This window comes from Ceratotherium simum, chromosome 30 (assembly GCF_057802395.1).
Source record: "Ceratotherium simum simum isolate JZ-2026a chromosome 30, ASM5780239v1, whole genome shotgun sequence".
Lineage (NCBI taxonomy): Eukaryota > Metazoa > Chordata > Mammalia > Perissodactyla > Rhinocerotidae > Ceratotherium > Ceratotherium simum.
This window is the reverse complement of record NC_141929.1, coordinates 19,199,286-19,221,652: the sequence shown is the minus strand read 5'-3', so window position 1 is coordinate 19,221,652 and position 22,367 is coordinate 19,199,286. Positions and strand designations below refer to the sequence as shown.

The following is a 22,367-nucleotide window of genomic DNA, read 5'->3' as shown; positions in this document are numbered from 1 at the left end:
CCAGGTCTGACAAGCACCAAGACCCTATTCTGGAAGTGGGGAGGGTTGTAGAGAAGGGGATGTATCACTCATTCATTCAACATATGTTAAGCACCTGCTTTGTGCCAGGGACTTTGCTGCCCGTGCCACAGTAATAGGACAGGTGAGGGGCTTGCTCTTCTAGCGATTATATTCTAATGGGAGCCAGCCAGTGGTCATGTCTGGGGTGAGGCCTAAATGCAGAACTCAGTTGAGTCCCCAAAAATGGGGGCTACAGAGTGGTCCCACTGCAATAAGTTTAGAAGTCCTGAGAGAGAATGAGGTTGTCCTGTTCTAGGCAGCAAGGAAGCCATTGAGGCTGGGGATGAGATAGCTGGGGAAGAGGGGGAGTGGAAGTTGGGGGAAATGGCCAGTGTACACTGCAGGGTCCTCACACTATGAGTGAGATGCATACGATGAATAGGAGGGTCATGAGTGGGGTTGGGTGGACAGTAATGGCAGCCCAGGCCATCCTGATCCCTACTGTCCCCCCACTCAACCCTTGGCTCTGGACTCCTGTGTCCCCCTAGCCCTGGCAGAAAGGTCTTTATGGTCTCCCACACTGGGCGTACACTAGATTGGTTTTCAACAACCCCTCTGCTGGGGCTTGGGATGGAGGTGAGGGAGGCAGGAGTTTTGGGAGGGCCAGGGCCTGAGGTGGGAGATAGTTGGACCTTAAGCGAGTAGGGTACTCCAATCAGCAATGTGTTTCACTATTAGAACACAGGAGGGGCCGGGCCGGCCACGATGGTGAGTAGACTCATCGAGGAGCACTCTGAGAGGCTGGAAAGGGTCAGCAACTGACCGGGAAGGAGGGAGGGAAGGAAGGAAGGAAGCAAGGAAGGAAGGAGGGCAGGAAGGGGCAGGATAGGTCTTGGGACCAGGTAGGGATGACTAGGGTGTGGACTGGCCCTCGGGAGGGGGTGTGGAGAACCAAGACCTCCAGTCTCCAAACAACTGTTCCCCCTATCCCAGAATGATGCATGGTGCCGGCATATTACCGGCTGTCAAATCTTTGACCACTCTGGTCGTCCCGGATTCCTCGCGCAGGGAATCTGTGTCCTCTCTGGATCCCCAGGTTTGCGTGGGGTGGGAGGTGTGGCGGACCACGAGGTCCCAACACCCCTCCAGCTCTGCGGGGGAACTTGCCAGTGGGCTGTGGCGCAGGGTTGAGGCTCAAGACCACACTCAACCTGGCGTGCGAGCTGCTTGGTCAGGCGGGGTGACTCCACACTCCGCGCCTCTAAAACGGGCGGACAGACCTCTCACTGGGAAGCGAAACACGCTGACCTGGCGTCTACCCGTCCCACTTGCATCCCTAACCCGGGGTAGACGGCAGAGGGCCCCTGGGCCGGGGTTGCCTGAACCTAAGTGCCCTCGGGGCAGGGTGCGAAGAACCGGCGTGGGAGTTGCACAAAGGTCCTGGGCAGCTCCTGGTCGCCTAAGACCCAAGAACTGCCCGAGACTCACTTCTCCTCTTCTTCCCCTTTCTTTGACCCGGGTCGCTCAGCAGCGGCGAGCACTGGACCCTGAATCCCCGTTCGGCCCGGACCTTTCCAGATCTCAGGTCAGGGAGGCGTCAGGTCAGGGGGTGAGGGCTGCGCCGCGTGGACTTCGGGTACCGAAGGCTGGCCTGGGTACCCAGCAGCTGCGAGCTGGGTCCGCGGGGTCGCCCACAGACAGCGTGGAAACCAGGCTGAGCCTCGATCGATCGATGAGCTCGGCGCGCGGCGCAGTCGAGGGAGCTGGCCCGGGACGAGCAGGGGCGGGGCGGCGAGCTCCTACTGGGAGGGACGCTCTTGGCGGCGAGTCCTTATTGGCAGGCTGTTTGCGGGAGGCGGGCCCTGGTTGGCCTGGCCGCTGTGGGAGGCTGTGGGAGGCTGCGGGCGGCGCTGGGTTAAGCGCGTCGCCGCCGCCCCGGCCTAGGCGCGAGTCCGGAGCGCTGAATCCGTACCTCGGACCTGGAGCCGCCGTCGCGCGCCATGGGCCTCCGCCTCTGCCCCTACCGCGCGGCCCTGCTCCCAGGTGGCCTCCTGTTCCTCCTGCTGCTCGCAGACCCGGCGCTCCCGGCCGGACGTCCCCCCCCGGTGGTGCTGGGTGAGGCGCGCGTCCAGTCGTGGGTCTGTTCTCTCGTGCGTCCGGCAGGACGGGGTGCGGGCGGGGCTGTCTTCCAGGTCTGCATCTGCTCTAAGCACGGAGTCGGGGAGCGTATGACTGTCTTGTCACCTGGGTCGGTCCGTCCACCTCCCGCTATCGTGGGCGCGGGTGTGGTCAACCTCTTATCACCTTGCCATGTAGAATATGGGGGTAAGTGGGAGGGTTACCGTGAAGTTGCCCATCAGTCCGCCTGTCCTTGTCAGTCCCAAGCCTTGCCTTGCCTTGCCTTGCCTTATCCCTGTTTTTTAGCTGGAAAGACCGAGGCCCTTTGGCCCCGCTCCTGAGGGCCGGTGGGGGTAGGGTGGCCTCGGAGTTGGCCCCCAGGAGCCTGAGCTAGGGCTTGACTTGGGTTTGGTTAGGAGGCTGTCTCCCTCGACCCTTCCAGCCCCACACGGTTCAGAGGGCATTACTGAAAGGAAGCTCTTTGAGGAAAGAATTGTTTTCCTAGCCTGCCAGCAAGGCTCCCCCTAAACTTATCAAATGGGTAGCGCTGGGCCTGAGGGAAGCGGCCCAAGGGAATCTGAGGATTGCTAAAGACAGAGGTAAGCGTTGGGACAATGGCTATGATTAGATATCAGGGAACATCCCCCTGCCAGACCCACTTGGACTAGGCTATGTTGGGACTAGGTGACCTCCCCTGCCTACCCTTTCCTTGGCCCTGGCCCCAGCAACTGTACAGGAGCCACAGTGTTTCCTTGTGGTGGTGGGCAGGGATGAGACCTTTGTCTTGAGGGCCTTGGATGCCCTTCAGGCCGTCCGTCCCACCCAGAGCTAGGGTGTTGGTGGCCAGCCGGGACTCCTGAAGGCAGAGGCATGCTGAGGTATGTGTTACATACTGAGTCTGCTGCAGCATGACCCTCAGGCTCTTTCTGCTGGGAGTATTTGAATGGGGATGATGCAGATCACAGAAGGATTGGCAGGCAGTGTGGTCCCACCAGGAGCTCTGGGCCAGGAAATGCTCCAGGGATGCTGGGCCCAGGTTCACCATGGGATTTGGACAGACTTGGCCTTGCCTTCCCTAAGCTTGCAGGATGATCCTCAGAGATGAGGTCTGTGCTGGGCAAGTAGAGAATCCACTGACCCAGTGAAGGAAAGCTTCCTGGAGTATGCAGCTGGAGCTGAGGCCAGGAAAGAATTCTAAACAGAGGGAACTACATGTCAGAGGGAGGGAGGTAAGTCCAGGCTGTGTCTGGAATGGAGTGGGGGGAGGAGTGGATTGTGCAGGGCTTGTGACTGGTTGGGTCATCTGGACTTCATCCTGGGAGCCCGCAGGACAGAGATGAGGTCTATGCTGGGCAAGCACAGAGAATCCACTGACCCAGTGAGAGAAGGCTTCTTGGAGTGTGCAGCTGGAGCTGAGGCCAGGAGAAAGTTCCAGGCAGAGGGAACTACATGTCAGAGGGAGGGAAGTAAGCAGTCCAGGCTGTCTGGAATAGAGTGGGGGGAGGAGTGGATTGTGCAGGGCTCGTGACTGGTTGGGTCATCTGGACTTCATCCTGGAAGACCGCAGGACATGAGTGGGCCTAAGGAGTTCTGAGTATGAAGGGTATGGCATTGAAAAGTTTGTGGTCCTTCACCAGCATGCAGCCTTATCGCCTGGATTGGTACTAGCTGCACTTATCAGTTCATTTAGTTTTTGGGTATCCTAGATCACAGCAGAGGAGCCACAGGTCCCACTCAGAGTCAAGGAGTAACTGGAATCCTAACCTGCCCAGCTTTTCAGAGAGTGAGGCTGTTGGCATTAATCCTGGGAAACTCTGTGGTGGGCAGCAGACCAACTGTTCCTGAGCACAGAGCAGGGACCTGATCTTGACCATCAGAGGATCAGCATTCAAGGGTGACCAGCCTCTATGGGTGGGACCCAGATTGGTGGTAGGGGAAGCAGAGGCCAGAAAAGTGATACAGAAGCCTCTGGGCAGGGGGAAGGGACTGTAGCAAGCCATTTCCACCTCTCCCAGCCTCAGTCTCCTCATCTGTAAAGTGGGCATAATAAGGATGTTCTCTCCCAGCGTTATTTAAGGTGAAAGGCACAGGGATGGCTCTTGTCCTAGTTCTAGGCACAAAGGGGCTCAGGAGGTGACCACTACTATTTTTAGAGGCCACACAGCCTGGCCAGCGTAAAAGGCATCCAGGCAAAGCATATCTGGTGACTGCCTCTTTCAGCCATTTCCTCTTTGATAGAGACAGTGATCAAGGTCTCTGCACTGTGCTACCCAGTCCACAAGCACGTCATCCAGAGGCCATCATGCTGGGGACTCCCCACTTCTGCACCCACATCGTGAAGGGAGGTGAAGGCAGGTGTCATACTTGCCTCCCATGGCTGCCCTGAGGACAATATGTGATGGTGCACAGGGAGGACATGTCCTCGGAAGGGCTGGGTTCACAGTTGGAGCCCAGTGAATGCCCAGGAGAGCCAAACACTGGTTGTTTACTCAGTGATCATGGATCCTAAATGGGGGTGTGTTTGGAAGTTGTCGAGAGCGTGGCATGTGGGAGCAAGTGAGGCCTGAGAGGTCACTGGGAATAAATAGACTGTGAAGGGCCTTGAGTGTTGGACAGTGAAGCAATGGGGATGGGTTTGAGTGTCACAAGGGCCCCAGGGCTCTGTGTAGACTGGATAGGCTGGCTTGGGTAGAGAGAAGTCATCCTTGGGGCTGGGTCACACCCATTCCCACTGGGCTGTGGCTGGAATAGTGTGTTGTTTCAGGGTAGCCATCTCCAACACAAGCTCCAGGTGCCAAGATGCTAAGGCCCTCCAGATGATCTGCCTTCTGGAACCTTACTGGGCTCTGGCCTTTAGCAAGGCCGGGGGACCTCAGTAGGCCAGCAGGTGCCAGTATGAGCTTCTCTTAACTGTGTTTCTGTTCATTGCCCCCCTCCACAGGCCTGTCCTGGAGTCCTTTCTCTGGATTCAGTTTTGGCTGGTTAAGTGGCCCAATGTTCTATCCTGTTTCCTACTCCTTCTCTCAGCGTGAACAAGGCCCTGCCTATTCTGTATCCTGGGACGGCTATGGGTAGAAGCCCTTTGGGTTCAAGCCTCGAGGGTCTCCAGTCTGCCAGGCCCAGGGCCTCATGCATGCTCTGTGTGCCCCTACAGTGCCTGGTGATTTGGGCAACCAGCTGGAGGCAAAGCTGGACAAGCCAACAGTCGTGCACTACCTCTGCTCCAAGAGGACGGACAGCTACTTCACACTCTGGCTGAACCTTGAACTGCTGCTGCCTGTCATCATTGACTGCTGGATTGACAATATCAGGTGGGGGCTGGAGCACAGATGGGGTGCCGCTCACCGACCTAGCCTAAAAAACCTCTCAGAAACCATTTCCATCTCATCCCCACCTTAAGAGACCTTGAGGTCACTGACCTCTCTCCCTTCCCATTTCCTCAGCCTAGTCAGCGCCACCTCTGCGCTCTCTCAGACAGAACTTTCTTCCCTTTCCTGCTGCTCTTGTCCCTACTCTCTCTAGTTCAGGTCTTGTGCCTCACGCCCTACTTGTGGTTTCTATGTTCCAGGCCCTATTCATAGCCTCAGCATGGTTTCCACCCCTTCCCTGGCCTCTGACTTGGAATGCACCAACTTAACTACTATGCCACCGGGCCAGCCCTTCAAACCTGCCGCTCCATCTGCTTGTTCTTCCTGGGACGTGCCATGTCTCCATGCCTTTGCACATGCTGTTCTTTCAGCCTGGAATCTAGCTCTACACCCTTTGCCTGATAAATTCCCTCCCATTCGCCCTTTAAAACCTGAGCATAGTCCCCCTGTGAAGTCTCCTCTGCCACTCCCTAGAGCTGTTAACCTCTCCTTCCCCCAGGCCACATGCCTGTTTCCTCTGACTCTCATCATGTCCAAACTTACTTCCAAGGATCTTTCCCTGATAATAATAATGTAATGAGAATTACTGCTTGTTGAATACAGGCACAGTACAGTTTACATACTTTCTTTTACTTAGTCTTACAACAACCCTATGAAACAGATGCTGTTTTCAAATCTTTTTTTTTTCCTTTTGAGGAAGATTGGCCCTGAGCTAACATCTGTTGCCAATCTTCCTCTTTTTCTCTTTTCTCTCCAAAGCCCCAATACATAGTTGTATATCCTAGTTGAGGTCCTTCTAGTTCTTCTCCGTGGGACCCCACCTCAGCATGCCTTGATGAGGGGAGAGTAGGTCTGCACCCAGGATCCTAACTGGAGGATCCTGAGCTGCCAAAGCGGACTGCGCCACCTTAACTGCTATGCCGCTGGAATGCACCAACTTAACTGCTATGTGCCGGGCCGGCCCTTCGAACCTCTTTTTTTTTTTTTTTTTTTGGTGAGGAAGATCAGCCCTGAGCTAACATCCATGCTAATCCTCCTCTTTCTCCCCCCCCCCCAAAGCCCCAGTAGATAGTTGTACGTCATAGTTGCACATCCTTCTAGTTGCCGTATGTGGGACGCGGCCTCAGCATGGCTGGAGAAGCGGTGCCTCGGTGCACGCCCAGGATCCGAACCTGGGCCGCCAGTAGTGGAGCGCGCGCACTTAACCGCTAAGCCACGGGGCCGGCCCTCAAACCTCTTTTACAAGAGGAAATCTGGAAGCTCAAATAGGTTACAAAATTGCCTAGGGTCACTCAGCTAATAAGTGGCAGGACCAGGACTCAAACCCAGAATTGTGTGGCACTGAGCTAAGGTTCCCTCCCAAACTGAGCTTGAAGGCAGGGACTGTGTCTCTTTTATCTTTATAGCAGGAGAACCAGGAACACAACTGGTGCTCAACAAATGTTTGAGCTGAATGGAGTCTCACAAATTAATAAATTTTCTCGGAGGTACACTAGCTCTCTCTCCAGGCACCCTGCCCTTCCCTGTTGTTTATGATGCTTGCTTTGTTGACTCTTTCCTTCTCTGTGTGTGATCAGGGTTATTTCTAGGCTGTTGATCTGCATGTCTATTTTTGTACCAGAGACATGGTCTCAGTACTGCCAATTGGAGGTACAGGCTGATACTGAGAGGGGCTTGTCTACCTTCACTGGTCCTCTGACCTGTTTAGATTTTCATCTAGCACAGAGCTGTACTGGCTTTCCAGAACAGTTTTGTGCACTTTGCTGAGTGGCCATTGGGATAATCTACAGATTGCCCTGGAGAAAGTGGGCCCCCTGGACCTATTATTTGGGCCAATGTTGGGATCCTGTCAGCTTGCTTTGGCTGATCTTTAAGGGGGAGGAGGGGTGGGACTCAGGACCACCAGGGACTGCAGGTCTAACCTGTGTTTTCTTGAGCACATTTGTCTCCTTGGTATCAGGGAGGCCAAAGCAGAGTTGCTGGCCTGGCATAAAGCTTTCCTCCTGTCTCCATCATTTCTCCAGGCCTTGCCTGGTCACCCACACAGCAGCCACAGGGGCTTGGGCCCTGAAGTGGGGGTCTCTCTGTCCAGTTCTGTTGTGTGCTGTGCTCACCGTCTCCTTTGCCCTGTGATGTGTTATGACGGCTGGCAGGAGATGGGTCTGTGGAGATGGGGCAGCGGGAGCCTGTGAGGTTAGGCTGCCTGCCTTTTGGGGTCAAGTGTGATGTTCATGGCAGAACCAGGCCTGGTGCTTCCCTCTCCCAACCAAATCCAAGACCTGCATTCTGGCGTGGGTGACATTAAGGAGAAGGTAATATTGCCTCAACAGGGGTCCTGGGGTCCATGTTTGGAGTAAGCCTTGTTAGGAGTCCTCATTTGAATGTAGTTACTCTGATCTGCGCTTTATAAACTTGATTTGTTACATTTTGGTCTCCCCTATACATCTGACCAAACCTGAGGTTGGGAAGGGAGTATGGCTTAGGTCACAGGGCAGTATTACGACACACCAAGTTCAGTGTTACCTCTGGATCACCAGCTCAATATCCCCTCCTGACAGGCTAGTCTACAACAGAACATCCCGGGCCACCCAATTTCCCGATGGTGTGGATGTGCGTGTCCCTGGCTTTGGGAAGACGTTCTCACTGGAGTTCCTGGACCCCAGCAAAAGCAGTGTGGGTATGTAGCCCTTCCTCCTGCCCTCCAGGGAATGGGGCTGGAGGTTCAGCTGGACTCCTAGGGTGGGAGGAACCCTGTCAGTTTGAAGGAGTAGTTTGTGAACTGTCTCTGATCAGTGTGGGCAGAGCCCTATAGCACTCCTTCAGGGGCCTCCCTGCAGTAGATGTCACAATCTCCTTGGCAGATGTGGTGTAGGTGGCTGGCACTGGCTGTACCCTCTCTGATCCTATGCATTTCTGTCTACAGGTTCCTATTTCCACACCATGGCGGAGAGCCTGGTGAGCTGGGGCTACACACGGGGTGAGGACATCCGGGGAGCTCCCTACGACTGGCGCCGAGCCCCAAGTAAGTGGTCACCCTCGTTTCCTCCCTGAGGTCTTAGGAAGTGGGGACGAGGACGTCACAGCCACCACAGGCCCTGGGCTCTCCTATCCTGGGGCCTCTGGCGTCTAGCCCAGTGGTTACAGCTACCACCCCTGGTCGGTCTGTCCTGTCCTTCCCCATCCCTCACCCCGGGATTTCTAGGCCTTAGCCCTGGGGACAGAGAACGAGGCTGAGGAGGGGAAGGGGAGCCCCTTTGTTTCCTACCTTCATGGAAACCAAGGGGAAACCAGACTGCTTCCACTTGGATTTTAGCACTCTCTCCACCTACCTAGTCCTGGGTCTGGCCTGAGAAACAGTCAGCAGTTCAGGCCCCAGGACCCTTCCTGCCTGACCCCCATCTGGCTCTGGCCTGCAGATGAAAACGGGCCCTACTTCCTGGCCCTCCGGGAGATGATCGAGAAGATGTACCAGCTGTATGGGGGCCCCGTGGTGCTGGTTGCCCACAGTATGGGCAACATGTACACGCTCTACTTTCTGCAGCGGCAGCCGCAGGCCTGGAAGGACAAGTATATCCGTGCCTTCGTGGCACTGGGTGCGCCCTGGGGGGGCGTGGCCAAGACCCTGCGTGTCCTGGCCTCAGGTAAGACCCTGCCTGGCCAAGCATGGGGGTGCTGGTATTGGGGATGGTGCCCTCTCTTTCCCTCTACACTGTCCTCCTGGGCCACCCTTATGTCCCTTCTCTTGGGTCAGAACCCTTCTTTCTCCAGAGTGGTATTCTTTTCCAAGCATCTCTTTTTTCAAAAGAGAATCTGACACTACTCCTAATTTCTCTAGTTCTTGACCCTTGTTATCTGTGTAAGTTTCTTACAGCATGTACATGGAGTGGCATACTGTTGGTCGTACAGGTACTTGCTTGTGCACACGTGTACACACACACACTGTGCTCAGGCCTGGCTGACCTAACTTGTTTGGCCCAAAGTTCTTTGGGGGAGCCTTCTCCCTCTCTCTTACCCCCATCCTCACTTCTTCATCCTTACCTTTGCCCCAGAGAAGGAAGGTGGGACTACAGTTTCCTGTTTATGAGTTACCCCTCCATCTGTGGCCGTGGGGAGCCTCTGTGGGCAACTCAGGGAGGAAACAGGTGCAATTTGTCTGGGCCTGCTTGCCTTGCAGTTGGGAAAGCCACCTCCTTCCCTATCCCTCCCCAATCCACCTGCCTTTTCACAACTGTCAGAACCTACCAGCAGCAGCCATAGGGCTTCCCTCCTTCTGCTAGGACTGAGTGTGAGCCCCATGACCCCTCACTTTAGGAGCCATGAGCTGGGGCTGTGCCAAGTATCTGATGAGCTTTCTTCTTCAAGTCACTGGCACTGCCTGACCTGCTTGTTGGTCAATTGATCATTGTGAACAGGTCAGACCCAGTGCCGCTCCCAGTAGTGACCCTGAATTGGCTGGACAATGAACCCAGATATAGAGAAGACTCATCAGGGCCACCTACTCTGTTCAGCCTGGACCTGAAGTGACAGACATGGGCACCCCCTGAGTTTGAGACAGGGAGCCATGGTGAAGGTCAGGCCCCGCCCCTTTGAGAGCTTCCCTCTGAGTTCCATTAGAGCTTTGGCTCAGATGCTGGGAAACTGTTCTGTCAGGCCCTGGGAGTCCGGGAGCAGGGGGGAGTGGGAGGGGTAGTCCATGGACCCCTAGCTAGGGGCTTCCCATTCATCATGGGTCCCAGAGCCAGGTCCCACCACGAAGAGCTGTGGTCCTGTGGTCAGTCAGAGAGGTAGAGTGATGGGTGGCCACGGGTCCTGAATAGGTCAGAGGTCCCTGTTCCCAGGGGTCTCACTGGCTGGTGCATATGTTTATGTTGTTGGCATTCCAGTGTGAGAAGGACTGTCACTCTGTCTGCAGCCTCCCCTCCTGCCCTGCCTCCTGTAGGCCTGACTGCCCAGGTCAGTGACAGGCAGGTGGGTGGGATGAGACCAGGGCTGGCTGGCTGCCGGTCTGAGCCTAGGAAAAGAAAAACGTTTACATAGCTCAATGTAATAAAAGAGAAAGAAGAATATGTCTCTGGGCTGCCAACCCGCTGATTCACCTTCGACAAGATCAGTGCCCACAGACCCAGTGATAAGTGCTCCCAGGAGGGTACTGTTTACACAATAAATCACCCTATGGATGTGTGCTAAATCCCTGGGGAAGAAATGTAAAAGGAAAGAAACAAATCTGGTTGGGTGCTTCCCAGATATAGCAAAAATAAAGGGAAACAATAAAAGCCAATGCAGGTGTAGGAGTTCTAATGGTGTTAACAGTGTAGAGATGCTGGAGTGCTGACTGGGCCACTGGCTGGGGTACAGCAGGGGGCCTAGTGGTGAACACAATGCCCAGCCAGCTTGCATTCCTGAGTAAAGACTGACCTGGTCGGAGCCCTCTCCCTGCAGGAGACAACAACCGGATCCCGGTCATTGGGACCCTGAAGATCCGGGAGCAACAGCGGTCTGCCGTCTCTACCAGCTGGCTGCTGCCCTACAACTATACCTGGTCATCTGAGAAGGTATTTGTGCACACACCCACGACCAACTACACGCTGCGGGACTATCGCCGGTTCTTCCAGGACATTGGCTTCGAAGATGGCTGGCTCATGCGGCAGGATACAGAGGGACTGGTTGAAGCCACAGTGCCGCCTGGTGTGCAGCTGCACTGCCTCTATGGTACTGGTGTCCCCACACCAGACTCCTTCTACTATGAGAGCTTCCCGGACCGTGATCCTAAAATCTGCTTTGGCGATGGCGATGGCACTGTGAACTTGCAGAGTGCCCTTCAGTGCCGGACCTGGCGCAGCCACCAGGAGCACCAAGTGTCGTTGCAGGAGCTGCCAGGCAGTGAGCACATTGAGATGCTGGCCAATGCCACTACCCTGGCCTATCTGAAACGCGTCCTCCTTGGGCCCTGATTCCTGTGGCAGGCAGGGCTGGGGGATGGCTCGGCCACAGCTGCTCTTTTGGCCTCCGGGGATGCCATGGCCCGTGAGTTTAGCAGTTTGTGACTGACTGTCCAAGGCTCTGGGTCTTGGGTTGTGAAACATCTGCCATGGGGAAGTGCTGTTTCTTATCCTTCCTCTGTGGGAATGAGGAAGGAAGAAATAGTCTGGACTCACTTGAGGAACTCTTGATGGAAAGAATGCTGCTGATGGTGGAATTGTTGTGACCTCAGGACTGGCTCCAAGGGTGGTTGTCTGGCACCTGGCCCCAATCCCTAACTCTGGGGCCATGTGTTCCTCCTACCCCTGTGACCTTTTCACACTTGCCCACCAGGCCCTGGCCCTTCAGCCTTCCTGTGAAGGATATTACTGAGCTGTAGTCCCTACCCAGAAAGGTCCCAGGGATGGGCTCCTGGACCCTAGGGTGACCCTTCCCACACACTGGCCACAGGTGGGCCTGCTTCTGGCCATGAGTGGTTGGAGCTGCTGGCTTCCCTGTGGCCTAGCTGCTCAACAGCCTGACTGTGGCTTCCTGGGGACAGCCTGGTTCCCCCTGCAGGCAGGGGCGGGTTGTTGTGTTCTCCATGGTTCCCAGGGCCTAGGGCATTCACTCCTACTCCCCTCACCTCCGAGAGCAGCCTAGCTCAGGATTGGGTAGCAGATGGCCCCCGGTTCTGGGGACTGTGTCCCAGGAGCCCTGTGCCCCTTGGTTGGGCTGTTGGCCACAGTATTGATGCTGGCTCCCTTTGCCCTGGGACTGTGGCTTAAGGATGAAGGCAGGGCCCAGTGCCATGGCGTTTTAGGTACTCATGAAGGAAGAGAACTCCAAGGAAGCAGCCAAGGCCACTCAGAGCTCCCCTCTTGCTAACCCCACCACCACATTGCCACCCTGCCCTACGGTCCCTCTAGCACCCAAGTGGGGCACAGGACTGAGAGGAGGTAGGGCTCCTGCCCACCCTGTCCAGCACCTACCCCCACCAGGCAGCTCAGTGGTGTTTATTCTGCAGAGACTAGCCCAGAAACTTGAGTGGGGCCCTGAGAGAGCCAGGTGCCTTGGGGCCCCCTTGGGGGTTTTCTGTCTGCCCCAGAGGTGCTGCATGGATCTCCCTGTGATAGCGGGATATAGAGAATCTGGATCTGCCTTGGTAGCAGTGTTCTCCAAGTGGGCGATGGCTACAGGCCAAGACTTGGGTCTAGCCTCTGGGGTGGGGTTCCAAAGCCACAGTCAGGCTGGACAGTGCTGCTCTCCCACAAGGTTTCTGTGGAGCTGAATTTTCTGTTGCGTCCATACCCAGCATCTGTCTCTCCCTTTGTTCTTGAGGGGTGAGCCCTGCATGGGGCTCTGAGCAGGCTGTACCTCGATTCTGGCAATAAAAGTATTCTGGATGCTATAAAGTGTCCTGGTCTAGGCTCTCTGCTCTGAGCATGAGGGAGGTAGTGGAGGGCTGATGGGGCTAGAAAGGCAGGTAATCAGGGGCTAGACCTTTCCTGGAGCCTTAATGGGTTTTCTCAGCACCAAAGCATTGCTCCTGTGCACCTCTGGGCTTCATCCTCCTGCCCCCTCTCCTGGAATCTAATTCCCCTCCTGGAACTAAGAACCATCAGCTGAAACATTCCCATTGGAATGCGGCTCCTGGCCTCCTCCTCCCCGTTCCTGTCTGGTGCCTGGTCAGCAGGCCCCGCATGCCAACCCAGAGCTAGGGGCCAAAGAGAATCCTGCAGGTCACCCTGGCTGGACTGCCCTTCCCAGCCTTCTGTCCTTTCTTAGCTTGCAGGTCTCAGCATCCTTGGAACCTAGAGTTCTCTTTTAGGAAGCCATCCTTCTACTTTTGTTTTTTTTCCCCTTTTTCTCCCCAAAGCCCCAGTAGATAGTTGTATGTCATAGTTGCACATCCTTCTAGTTGCTGTATGTGGGACGCTGCCTCAGCATGGCCGGACAAGCGGTGCGTCCGTGTGCGCCCGGGATCCGAACCCGGGCCGCCAGTAGCGGAGCACGCACACTTAACTGCTAAGCCACGGGGCTGGCCCCGACCCTTCTAGTTTGTTTCTTTAGCTCATCTGCTCACCTCTGTGCCTCTTTAGGGACAAAGTGAGACTGAGGGAGAAAGAGAGACTAGGATGAGACTGGTATGGACAGAGACCAAGATGGGCAGAGACAGAGGCTGAGAGACTGAGGACCAAATGGAGATAGATAAAGACAGAGAAAGAGAGAGAGTCTGAAATAGGGAAACACACATAGGGATGAGGTCCAGGCCTGAATTCTGTGGTGCAGAGCCCAGAGCCAGGGGCCAGCAGGGATCATAGGAGCCCCAGTTTCTACCTCCTCCACAGAGCTGGGCCAGCCTGGGCTTCAGGCTTCCATATAGTCTGGGCCACTAGAGGGTGCTCTGAAGCCTCTGACCACACCAGTTATTGGCCAAACCTGGAAGAAGGAGTGTCCCAGAGACCACCCTAGAGAGAGAATGCCTAGGGATACATAGGTCCAGCTGCATCACTGGCCTTGGGAAAAGGATGACAACGTGAGAGGGAGCAAACTCTCACCCCTAGGCCCTGCCCAGCCTGACTCCCATCTCTGTCCTGACACTCACCCACCCATGCCACCCCTTGTGGTAACCTTGTAGCCACCCACTCACCTCTGACCCGTTTCAGCCCCACTGCCACCCTTGGTTTCACAACTGCAGGGAGAGGGCATGGAGTCAGAGCACGCTTCAGGTCCAGCAGACTGGGGCTCAAATCTGAGTTCTACCAGTTCTAGCCATGTAGCCTGGGGAGTCTCCTGACCTCCCTGAGCCTCAGTTTGCTCACGTGAAGAATGGGGATGAATAAATGTACCATGCAGAGTCGTCCTGAGGAACACTGATGGTGTTGGAGAACATCCCATTCAGTGCTTGGTACATTGTGGGCTTTCAGCCGGTGGGCTGCTATAACTGGGTGTGAGACAGCAAAGCCAGAGGTCTGGGAGCTGGCAGGTTGGATATGCAGCTGTTGCAGGGACAGTGGTGTGGCTGCCACTGAGTCACACAAGTGTCCAGAGCCCTTCCTCTGCCTGGCCATGGAGGCAGGAGAAACTGATCCAGGGGGCAAAGGGTCAGACTCTAATAACTCCAAATATATACATCCTCTCATTTACACTTAGGGAAAGTATTCCAAGCCGAGAGCACAGGAGGGCAGCATCAGTGAGGGCTCTTCAAGGATCATCATCTCAGGTCTATAGAGGAGGAGTGGAAGGGTTTTTTTGGCAGAGGAGCACCCCTCTGTAGGGGTGGGTTAGAGGGAGCAGGATAGGGATTGGGAGGCTATTATGGCTGGGGGGAAGAAAACCGTGAGATGCAGGGCCTAGGGGGGAGGGAGGAGGAAGGGTCCAGGGTGCTGTCCCTCTCTGGCTGGGTCAGTGGGTAGCGAGGAGCAGGGTTTTGGGTGTGATCAGTATGGAACTAGAGGATGTGCAGTTTTGTGAACACATGTCTGGGGGAAATGACTCCATGGTCCAGCCTTGAGGTGTGGACAGGAGGCTAAGGGGAAGGGCTCAGCTGCCCATGAGGTCAGGAGGCCCTAGACAGAGCCTCAAAGCTACTAGAGGAAAAGAAGCCCTAGAAGGAGATGGAGGAGGAGCAACCAGAGGAAGAAGAGGATTGGAGGATGCAGCTCTCCCAAGAGGGGTGTTAGCAGAGTCAGGCAGGAGGAGGACGAAAAATGTCCTCAAGCCTGAGTCCCAGGGAGGCCTGGGGTTGGCTACTGAAGCCTGGCCATGTCCATGTGTCTGTGGGGGCCTTAATGGATGTTTGGTAGTCTGAGCTGTGGGAGCACAAGTCTTGGGTCTGCGTATTCCTAGCCTCCCTAGGCAGAGGGTTGGCTGTGAACCGGGTATGGAGTCTGTTTAGAGCTCCTTGTGTGAGCTGTATGGGGTCCCCCTGGGTGGTGAGCCCAGGCAAAAGGCCACATAGGAACGGGGTGTGCGGGCCGTTTAGAGCTCCCCGCGGGAGCGTCCCCGTATAGAATCCCTCGGAGGCCAGACGGACTCTGCAGGGTGAGGAGTAGCCATCCAGTCAGCGAGGGTAGCTGGGCCCAGGTTACGGCCCGCGTGGGCCCCAGCGTGGCCCGCAGAGGCTGGGACCGCATCCGGGGGCGCCTGAGCGCGGCCCGCCGGATCGCTGAGGCGGCGGCCGCCCCTGGGGCCCGGAAGCGCCACCGCCGGCCGGCCTGCGCGGAGCGGGGCACCCTGTCCCGACGCGACGCGCTGTCGCGATCCGGCTGCGGGTGACGTGGCGGGGGCGGGGTCTGAGCAGCCGCGCGGCCGGGGCGGCAGTGCGACAGAGCATCCTGGCGGCGCCTGGCCACCGTGAGGTAACGCGCCGGGGGTGCGGGGCCAGGGCCAGGCCGGGCCGCGTCCTGTGGGGCCGCACTATTGGCGCCGCCACCGCCGAGTGCGGGATGCGGGCCTGGGGACTCGGAGCAGGACGGGCGGGGGCACGTGAGAGACGCTGCGGGTGAGAGCGTGCCGCAGGGTGCCGCTGAACTTGTGAGAGGAACCTTGAGCCTGAGGGTGGCTCCAGGAGTGTGGGAGACCCTGAATGTAAGACTGAGTGTGTGAGAAAGGCTGTGTGTGTGAGAGGGAGACTTTGAGTCTGAGGGTGACTGAGTGTGCAAAATCCTGAGTGTGAGGGTAACGCTGTTAGCGTGAGAGAGACTCCGTGTGTATGTGAGAGACCCCAGGTGTGAGGGTGATTCCATGTGTGAGAGAAAAACTGAAAGGGAGATTGTAAGTGTGAGGGAGACTAAGTGTGAGAGAGACTGTGGTGAGAGTGGCCCTAAGTGTGACACTGAATGTGTGAGAGGGCCTGTGTGAGATACTCAAGGTGAGTCTCTGATGGTAAGAAAGAGAGCCTGTGCTGTGTGTACCAGACTCTGAAAGTGAGGCAAGACTGAAGGTGTGAGACTTTGAGGATATGAACCCAGGAACAGAGTTTCTTGGGGATGCTGTGAGATGGTCTAGTGTTGGGGCTTGGAGTGCTGGCCTTTGGAGCTAGAGAATGGTGTGGTCCTCTTATTATGGCTCTTTTTGGTGTCTTCACATCCTGTCATCTTGTTTGATCATCTCATGTCGTAAATAGAAGGAGATATTTGTGAAACATCCTGAGAATTCTTCACTAAGCACTAAGCAGACAGTCTGGGCACCACGTTGTGTAATGGTCAGTATAAATGGGAATCAATATTTAATTTAACAGCTGTTTTTGAGTATTTCTTGTGTGCACCGGGCTATGTGCTTGGTGACACAGTTAAAAAGAATGTGGTCTCTGCCCTTGATGGGGGAAAAAAGCACTGCCAGCAAATCTAACACCGTGGTAGCAGAATGCTCGGCTATCTGATGCTTATCTCTGAGAGCTGCTCCCTGGTTTGAAGATCTGGGAGGTCTTTTGAAAGCCTGTGAGTGCTTTCTGAAATCATTTTCACCTATCTTTGCTTGCTGTGAGGCCCTTTAGGAAACTGTCCAGGCTGCCTGCGTTGCTGAGGTCCCATTATGTGCTAGTGGCTTTTGCTTCCCAACTGTGGTCTCAGACTGTCATTCAAGTTCTTATATTTGATTTTCCTTTCCTAATAAATATGTAGAAAATCACAAGCCCGATTATCTCCTATCTTCCTCCTTCTCTGACTGGCTGTGGACTTATTTTTATTGCAGACCAAAAGTAAATACTAGCTATGTGACCAATCTCCCTGGCAGTTCTTGGTACAGGAAATTTCCTGGGGCTGGCCCCATGGTGTAGCGGTTAAGCATGCACGCTCCGCTGCTGGCGGCCCGGGGTTCGGATCCCGGGCGCGCACTGATGCACTGCTTGTCAGGCCATGCTGTGGCGGTGTCCCATATAAAGTAGAGGAAGATGGGCACGATGTTAGCCCACAGCCAGTCTTCCTCAGCAAAAAGAGGAGGATTGGCATGGATGTTAGCTCAGGGCTGATCTTCCTCACAAAAAAAAAAAGAAAAAGGAAATTTCCTGACCTCTGTGCTTCCTGCTGTAGTCTCCACATTGTGGATATATTTCTACAAAAGTGATACAAACAGTGCTTATGGGACCTGGGACTCGGGGAGCAGCAGCTGTCCAGACACGCATGATTTGAGATAACCAGGCTAGCTCTCTGACACGTTTGGGTTGGCTGCTTCAGTTACATCCCGCTGTGGGTGAGAGGGAACTTCTCAGTAATTGAGTGCTGCCCCTGCTGGGCATGTAAAACTTAGATTTTACAAAGGGAAATATCGTCCTGCTGCTTATTAGGTTCATTTTTTGATAAGTTGCCTCTTACTCTTTGTTGCAGAGATTAAATGGTCAAGACAGACGAGTGGAATTAGGCTTTGCTGTGGAGACTTCATTATCTTCTCAGTACCTGACCATTTATGATGAGGCGGCTTGAGGAAGTGTGATGTTTGCTTATTTCCTCACAGGTGAACATTATTGCTCTGTTCTCTATTAACTTTCTTGGATATTTGTGATTTGTAAAGAGTTTTAGTTATTTGTGTACAATATGAACACGATACTAGTAAAGAGAATGGCTCATACGTAATTAACAATTATGTAACAATTTAATAAATAAATTACATATTTATTATATTGTATCTCTTTCTAAAGAGTAATTGTGGTGGTTTATAATTAAAAATACTTGCAATGACATTGTTAAAAAGAAATAGAAAACCAAACCATGGAAAAGACTAGATAGCAAATACTGTTGAGAAATGAGGGTATCTATTCACTGTAATTGGGAGATGAATTTGACCTTGAGCTTCCTGGTATCCTAGGTAAAAAGACAAAAGTAAAGAGTCACATAATTTTTGTTACTTGGTAGAAGTACAAAATATATATATATATTTTTTAAGTTTAAGCATTAAAAAAATTATTGTGGAAAATTTATAAAACTCAGAGAAGTATAAAAAGAAAAAGTCCTCTGTCTTTTCACCACAGTTAAGATTTTGGTGTATTTCTCAACAGCATTTTTTTTTCATAGTCATCAATTATAAAAGAGTTTTTAAATCCAGCTTGTGAAATATTCTTTCTAATTGAACTTTGAAAGAACCATTTTTTTTCCTGAAAATTACATATGATAGTTTCATGAGAAAATTTTAGTGGTCTAGTGAATTTCTTTATTATTTGCTGTAGGAGCTTGGAAAATAGGATGAAAACCTATTGGAAAGCTGCATTGTGTCCTTACAAATGGGGCTTTATGCTAGCTTTTCAAGACAGGAACTTTTAAGGTACATTGAATGATTTAATGGAAATTGTCTTCAGCAGTGATTTTAGAGACTGTGTGTGTTAGAGAAAGAGAGACTGAGAGACTGATAATGTGTGTGGTCTTCATGTAGGGGAAGAGGGAGAATTCCCCTTGCTCTTTCCCTTAAGATTCTTATGGCTGGTCAAATAATTAAAAAGGCAGGTTAGCAGGAGAAAATAAAACAAAGTTTAATAACATGTATACATGGGAGAAACCCAGAAAACTGAACAACTCGCCACAATGGCCAAGTTGCCCCCTTAAATATCATCTCAACTAAAGTCAAATGAGGTGGGCCGGCACCGTGGCTTAGCAGTTGGGTGCTCGCGCTCTCCTGCTGGCAGCCCGGGTTTGGATCCTGGGTGCGCACCGACGCACTGCTTCTCCTGCCATGCTGAGGCCACGTCCCACATACAGCAACTAGAAGGATGTGCAGCTATGACATACAACTATCTACCTGGGCTTTGCGGGGGCGGGAATAAATAAATAAAAATATTTAAAGTCAAAGGAGGATGTTGGGGGTAATAGTTTGGGACTTCAAAGAGGGGGAAAGCAATTCACATGGAGATGGATGGAAAAGCAAATGTTTGTTAGACAACTGTTTACTGGGCCACCTATAGAGAATATGGCCCAAGAGACAGAATTTCGATAAGATGGGCTTGTTGGTACCTTTCTTATCACACCTATTTTACACTATACTATAGTTATCTCATGGTATCTGCCCCTTCCTGAAATAGGCCTTCTATCTTAAATTCTTTTAGGCAATTTGGGGGAAGGCCAAATGTTCTTCCTGAGTCTTCTGAGCCTTTATTGTCTTCAACTCGAAATAATCTGCATACCAGAGTGGCAATGATCCGCATACCAGAGTGGCGCATCTTGGGGCAGCCTGCTCTGAACCCCATCAGTTCTCTCTTCTGAAACTTCCTGGAAGTTTCACATATTAAAAGCTGAGCTGGTGACTGTAGAGAGAGAAATCGAGTTAGTAGCCGGGTGGTAAGAAATCTGCAAAGGGAGAAAAGAACATAGATTAGAATGAGGATAAACAGGCAGAAAAGAACAAATCAAAGCACATTTCCCCACACTCCATTAAACCCCACACTCCAGGGCCGGCCCTGTGGCTTGGCGGTTAAGTGCACGCGCTGCGATGCTGGCGGCCTGGGTTCGGATCCCGGGTGCTCATCGAGGCACCACTTCTCCGTTCATCCTGAGGCCGAGTCCCACATACAGCAACTAGAAGGATGTGCAGCTACGACACACAACTATCCACTGGGGCTTTGGGGGGAAAAAATAAAATAAATAAAATCTTTTAAAAAAATAAATAAATAAAAAAATAAACCCCACACTCCATTCCCCCATCCTGGAAATAAGTCAGTCTGATAAAATGTGTCAGCTTCGTTTATCTGATAGAAAATGTCAGTCTTCTCTTTTAACAGATGTAAGTTAGATACTGCTTGCCCTGTTTGATTCACATAAAAGCAACATTTTTCACTGATGAATCCACAAGCTCCTCCCTGCTGGGCAGTTAGTGTATCCAGAGCACGTGGATTCTGGAGCACCACAGAGGCTAGGCTGTTCATCTCTCACTGGAGTATTTTCCAAGTTTGCATAGTGGTGTTGAACTCTTGTTCCATTACCATGGAGAGATTTAGGATTGCGTTTTCCAACTCATAATCTCCAAAGCTGGGGGATAAGACTCTCAATGCTGAAAAGAACTTGGGGTTGTGATGCACAGGCGGATTCTCCATGATCTCTTGACTGGCACCTTTGCATGGCACAATCTTATGAACAAAGGAACCCAAGTTTGCAATTTTGCTGGCATTTAGGGTGGAGTATTTGGTGCCAGAAGGGGCCAGGTATCCAAGTCTACGTTGTCCTGACCACTTAGGTGGGAATCTTTTATGTACTTTGTTGCCACATAACATAAAAATACTAGTATGGTTTATAGACAAGTTTAGAACTGAATCTGTAGTTCCCAAGGTCTGGAGTATTCCATGACCTTTGCCACTGGTACTGTTAGTGCCTAAACATCTCCATTTTCCATGTGTTCCTGTCAATCTGTGAGAACAGAACAGATTGCAGAATAGCTGGTACAGGAGGCCTGCAGTCTGATTTTGGCAGCTATAAAGCCTGGTCCTGTCACCTGACCAAGTGAGTCCAGATTTATGATCCACTCATATATAGTCTGTGGTATTGGGCAGCTTAACCGTGTAAGCAGCTGCAATACTACAAGTTGTACAAGGGTGGCTTGTAAGCCATCCAGAACATTTATTTGGCAAATGTTTGTGCCAAAGGGAGTAGTGCTAGAGTCACTTATAATTCCCTTGAGAGGTTTGAAGATGCCACCTGTGGAATCAAACCACAGAGTTTTTTGCAATATTGTCCTGGTATGTCACCTGGGAAAGGTGCAGTGTTATGTTTACTTTCAAGTTTGTTTTGTGTGTGTGTGTGTGTGAGGAAGATCAGCTCTGAGCTAACATCCATGCCAATCCTCCTCTTTTTGCTGAGGGAGACTGGCCCTGGGCTAACATCCGTGCCCATCTTCCTCTACTTTATATGGGATGCTGCCACAGCATGGCCTGACAAGCGGTGCATCGGTGCGCGCCCAGGATCCGAACCCAGGCTGCCAGCAGTGGAGCGTGCACACTTAACCACTATGCCATGGGGCCGGCCCCCTATGTTTACTTTCAATGCAAAGGGAAATGTTTTCACCTATTGTCTTTACCTTGGCAAGGGACAGTCCTTGATCTTCTATAGAGGTTTTCTGGAGCCCAAGTGACTCACCAGGAGAAGAGGCAGAGTGAAGTTTTTCTTGTCATGGATTCCATATCCTGTTCATCCATCTTCTGTACTTAGTCCACCAGGTGTTCACATAAGCAGCAACAAAGACTAGTTCAGGTTCTTTTGCGCTATCCAGCTGTTGACATAACCAACAGTCAGACTGGTTAGTTAGCGTGGCCAGACTGGTTAGTTAGCGTAGTAAACTGGCATAAGAGAGTGTTTGTCTGTGCTCGACCTGTTGAAAAAGAGAGGGTTAGTAAAAACAAGACACAGATTGGAAAAGAGCCCATAGTGGAAATTAAGAGAGGGGAAGTCGGACAGATAGAGACCAGCACTCTCCAGTCAGTTTCCTAATAAATGATTAAAAGGAATATATATATATATGTTAATATTTTATGTATGTGGTGTATATATGTGTATAAGGAGTTTTATTTTTTTATTTTTATTTATTTTTTTTTTTAAAGTCACTTTGCTTCTTTTTTTTTTTTTTTTTTAAAGATTTTATTTATTTATTTTTCCCCCAAAGCCCCAGTACATAGTTGTCTGTCATAGCTGCACATCCTTCTAGTTGCTGTATGTGGGATGCGGCCTCAGCATGGCTGGAGGAGTGGTGCCTCGGTGCGCACCCGGGATCCGAACCCGGGCCGCCGGCAGCGGAGAGCACGCACTTAACCGCTAAGCCACGGGGCCGGCCCTGTATAAGGAGTTTTAAAGGTAAGGGGGAGAAAATAGGTGAAGGTGAGGTTTCTTGATCCGTGATCTTGGGAAAGCTGTCTACTTCGTGATGTCGGCTGCTTCCGGGGCCTGGGAATTGGCCCTGGAAATCCTTAGTTTAAGGTCACCTGTGGGAGTGATGTTCTGGGTCTATTTT

The 22,367-nt window shown here is 52.6% G+C and overlaps 2 protein-coding genes across 8 annotated transcripts in view; both read left to right on the top strand.

Moving 5' to 3' along the window:
• Positions 1-1,900: 1,900 nt before the first annotated feature.
• On the top strand, positions 1,901-12,888 carry PLA2G15 (phospholipase A2 group XV). 3 transcript variants are annotated; one of them, XM_087420069.1, is made up of 6 exons: positions 1,901-2,043; positions 5,273-5,429; positions 8,045-8,163; positions 8,410-8,508; positions 8,903-9,127; positions 10,926-12,888. In XM_087420069.1, the coding sequence occupies exons 1-6, from the start codon at positions 2,001-2,003 to the stop codon at positions 11,435-11,437; spliced, it is 1,155 nt and encodes a 384-aa protein (XP_087276195.1). In that variant the 5' UTR covers positions 1,901-2,000; the 3' UTR covers positions 11,438-12,888. The 3 variants fall into 3 exon arrangements, with proteins under 3 accessions (XP_087276195.1, XP_004431817.1, XP_087276194.1); XM_004431760.3 differs by having other exon boundaries at positions 1,901-2,115; positions 10,926-12,887; XM_087420068.1 differs by lacking the exon at positions 1,901-2,043 and adding an exon at positions 2,159-2,325.
• A 2,019-nt stretch (positions 12,889-14,907) lies between these two features.
• Positions 14,908-22,367, top strand: part of SLC7A6 (solute carrier family 7 member 6) — a 47,189-nt gene continuing 39,729 nt past the window's right edge. Inside the window, exons 1-2 of one of the 5 annotated variants that reach the window (XM_087420066.1) lie at positions 14,908-15,328; positions 17,774-17,900. The gene's annotated coding sequence lies outside the window, so the exon portion shown is untranslated. Of the gene's footprint in view, positions 15,329-15,740; positions 15,809-15,875; positions 16,038-17,773; positions 17,901-22,367 lie in introns of those variants that run through there. The other 4 variants (XM_087420067.1, XM_087420063.1, XM_087420064.1 and 1 more) reach the window with 4 other exon arrangements.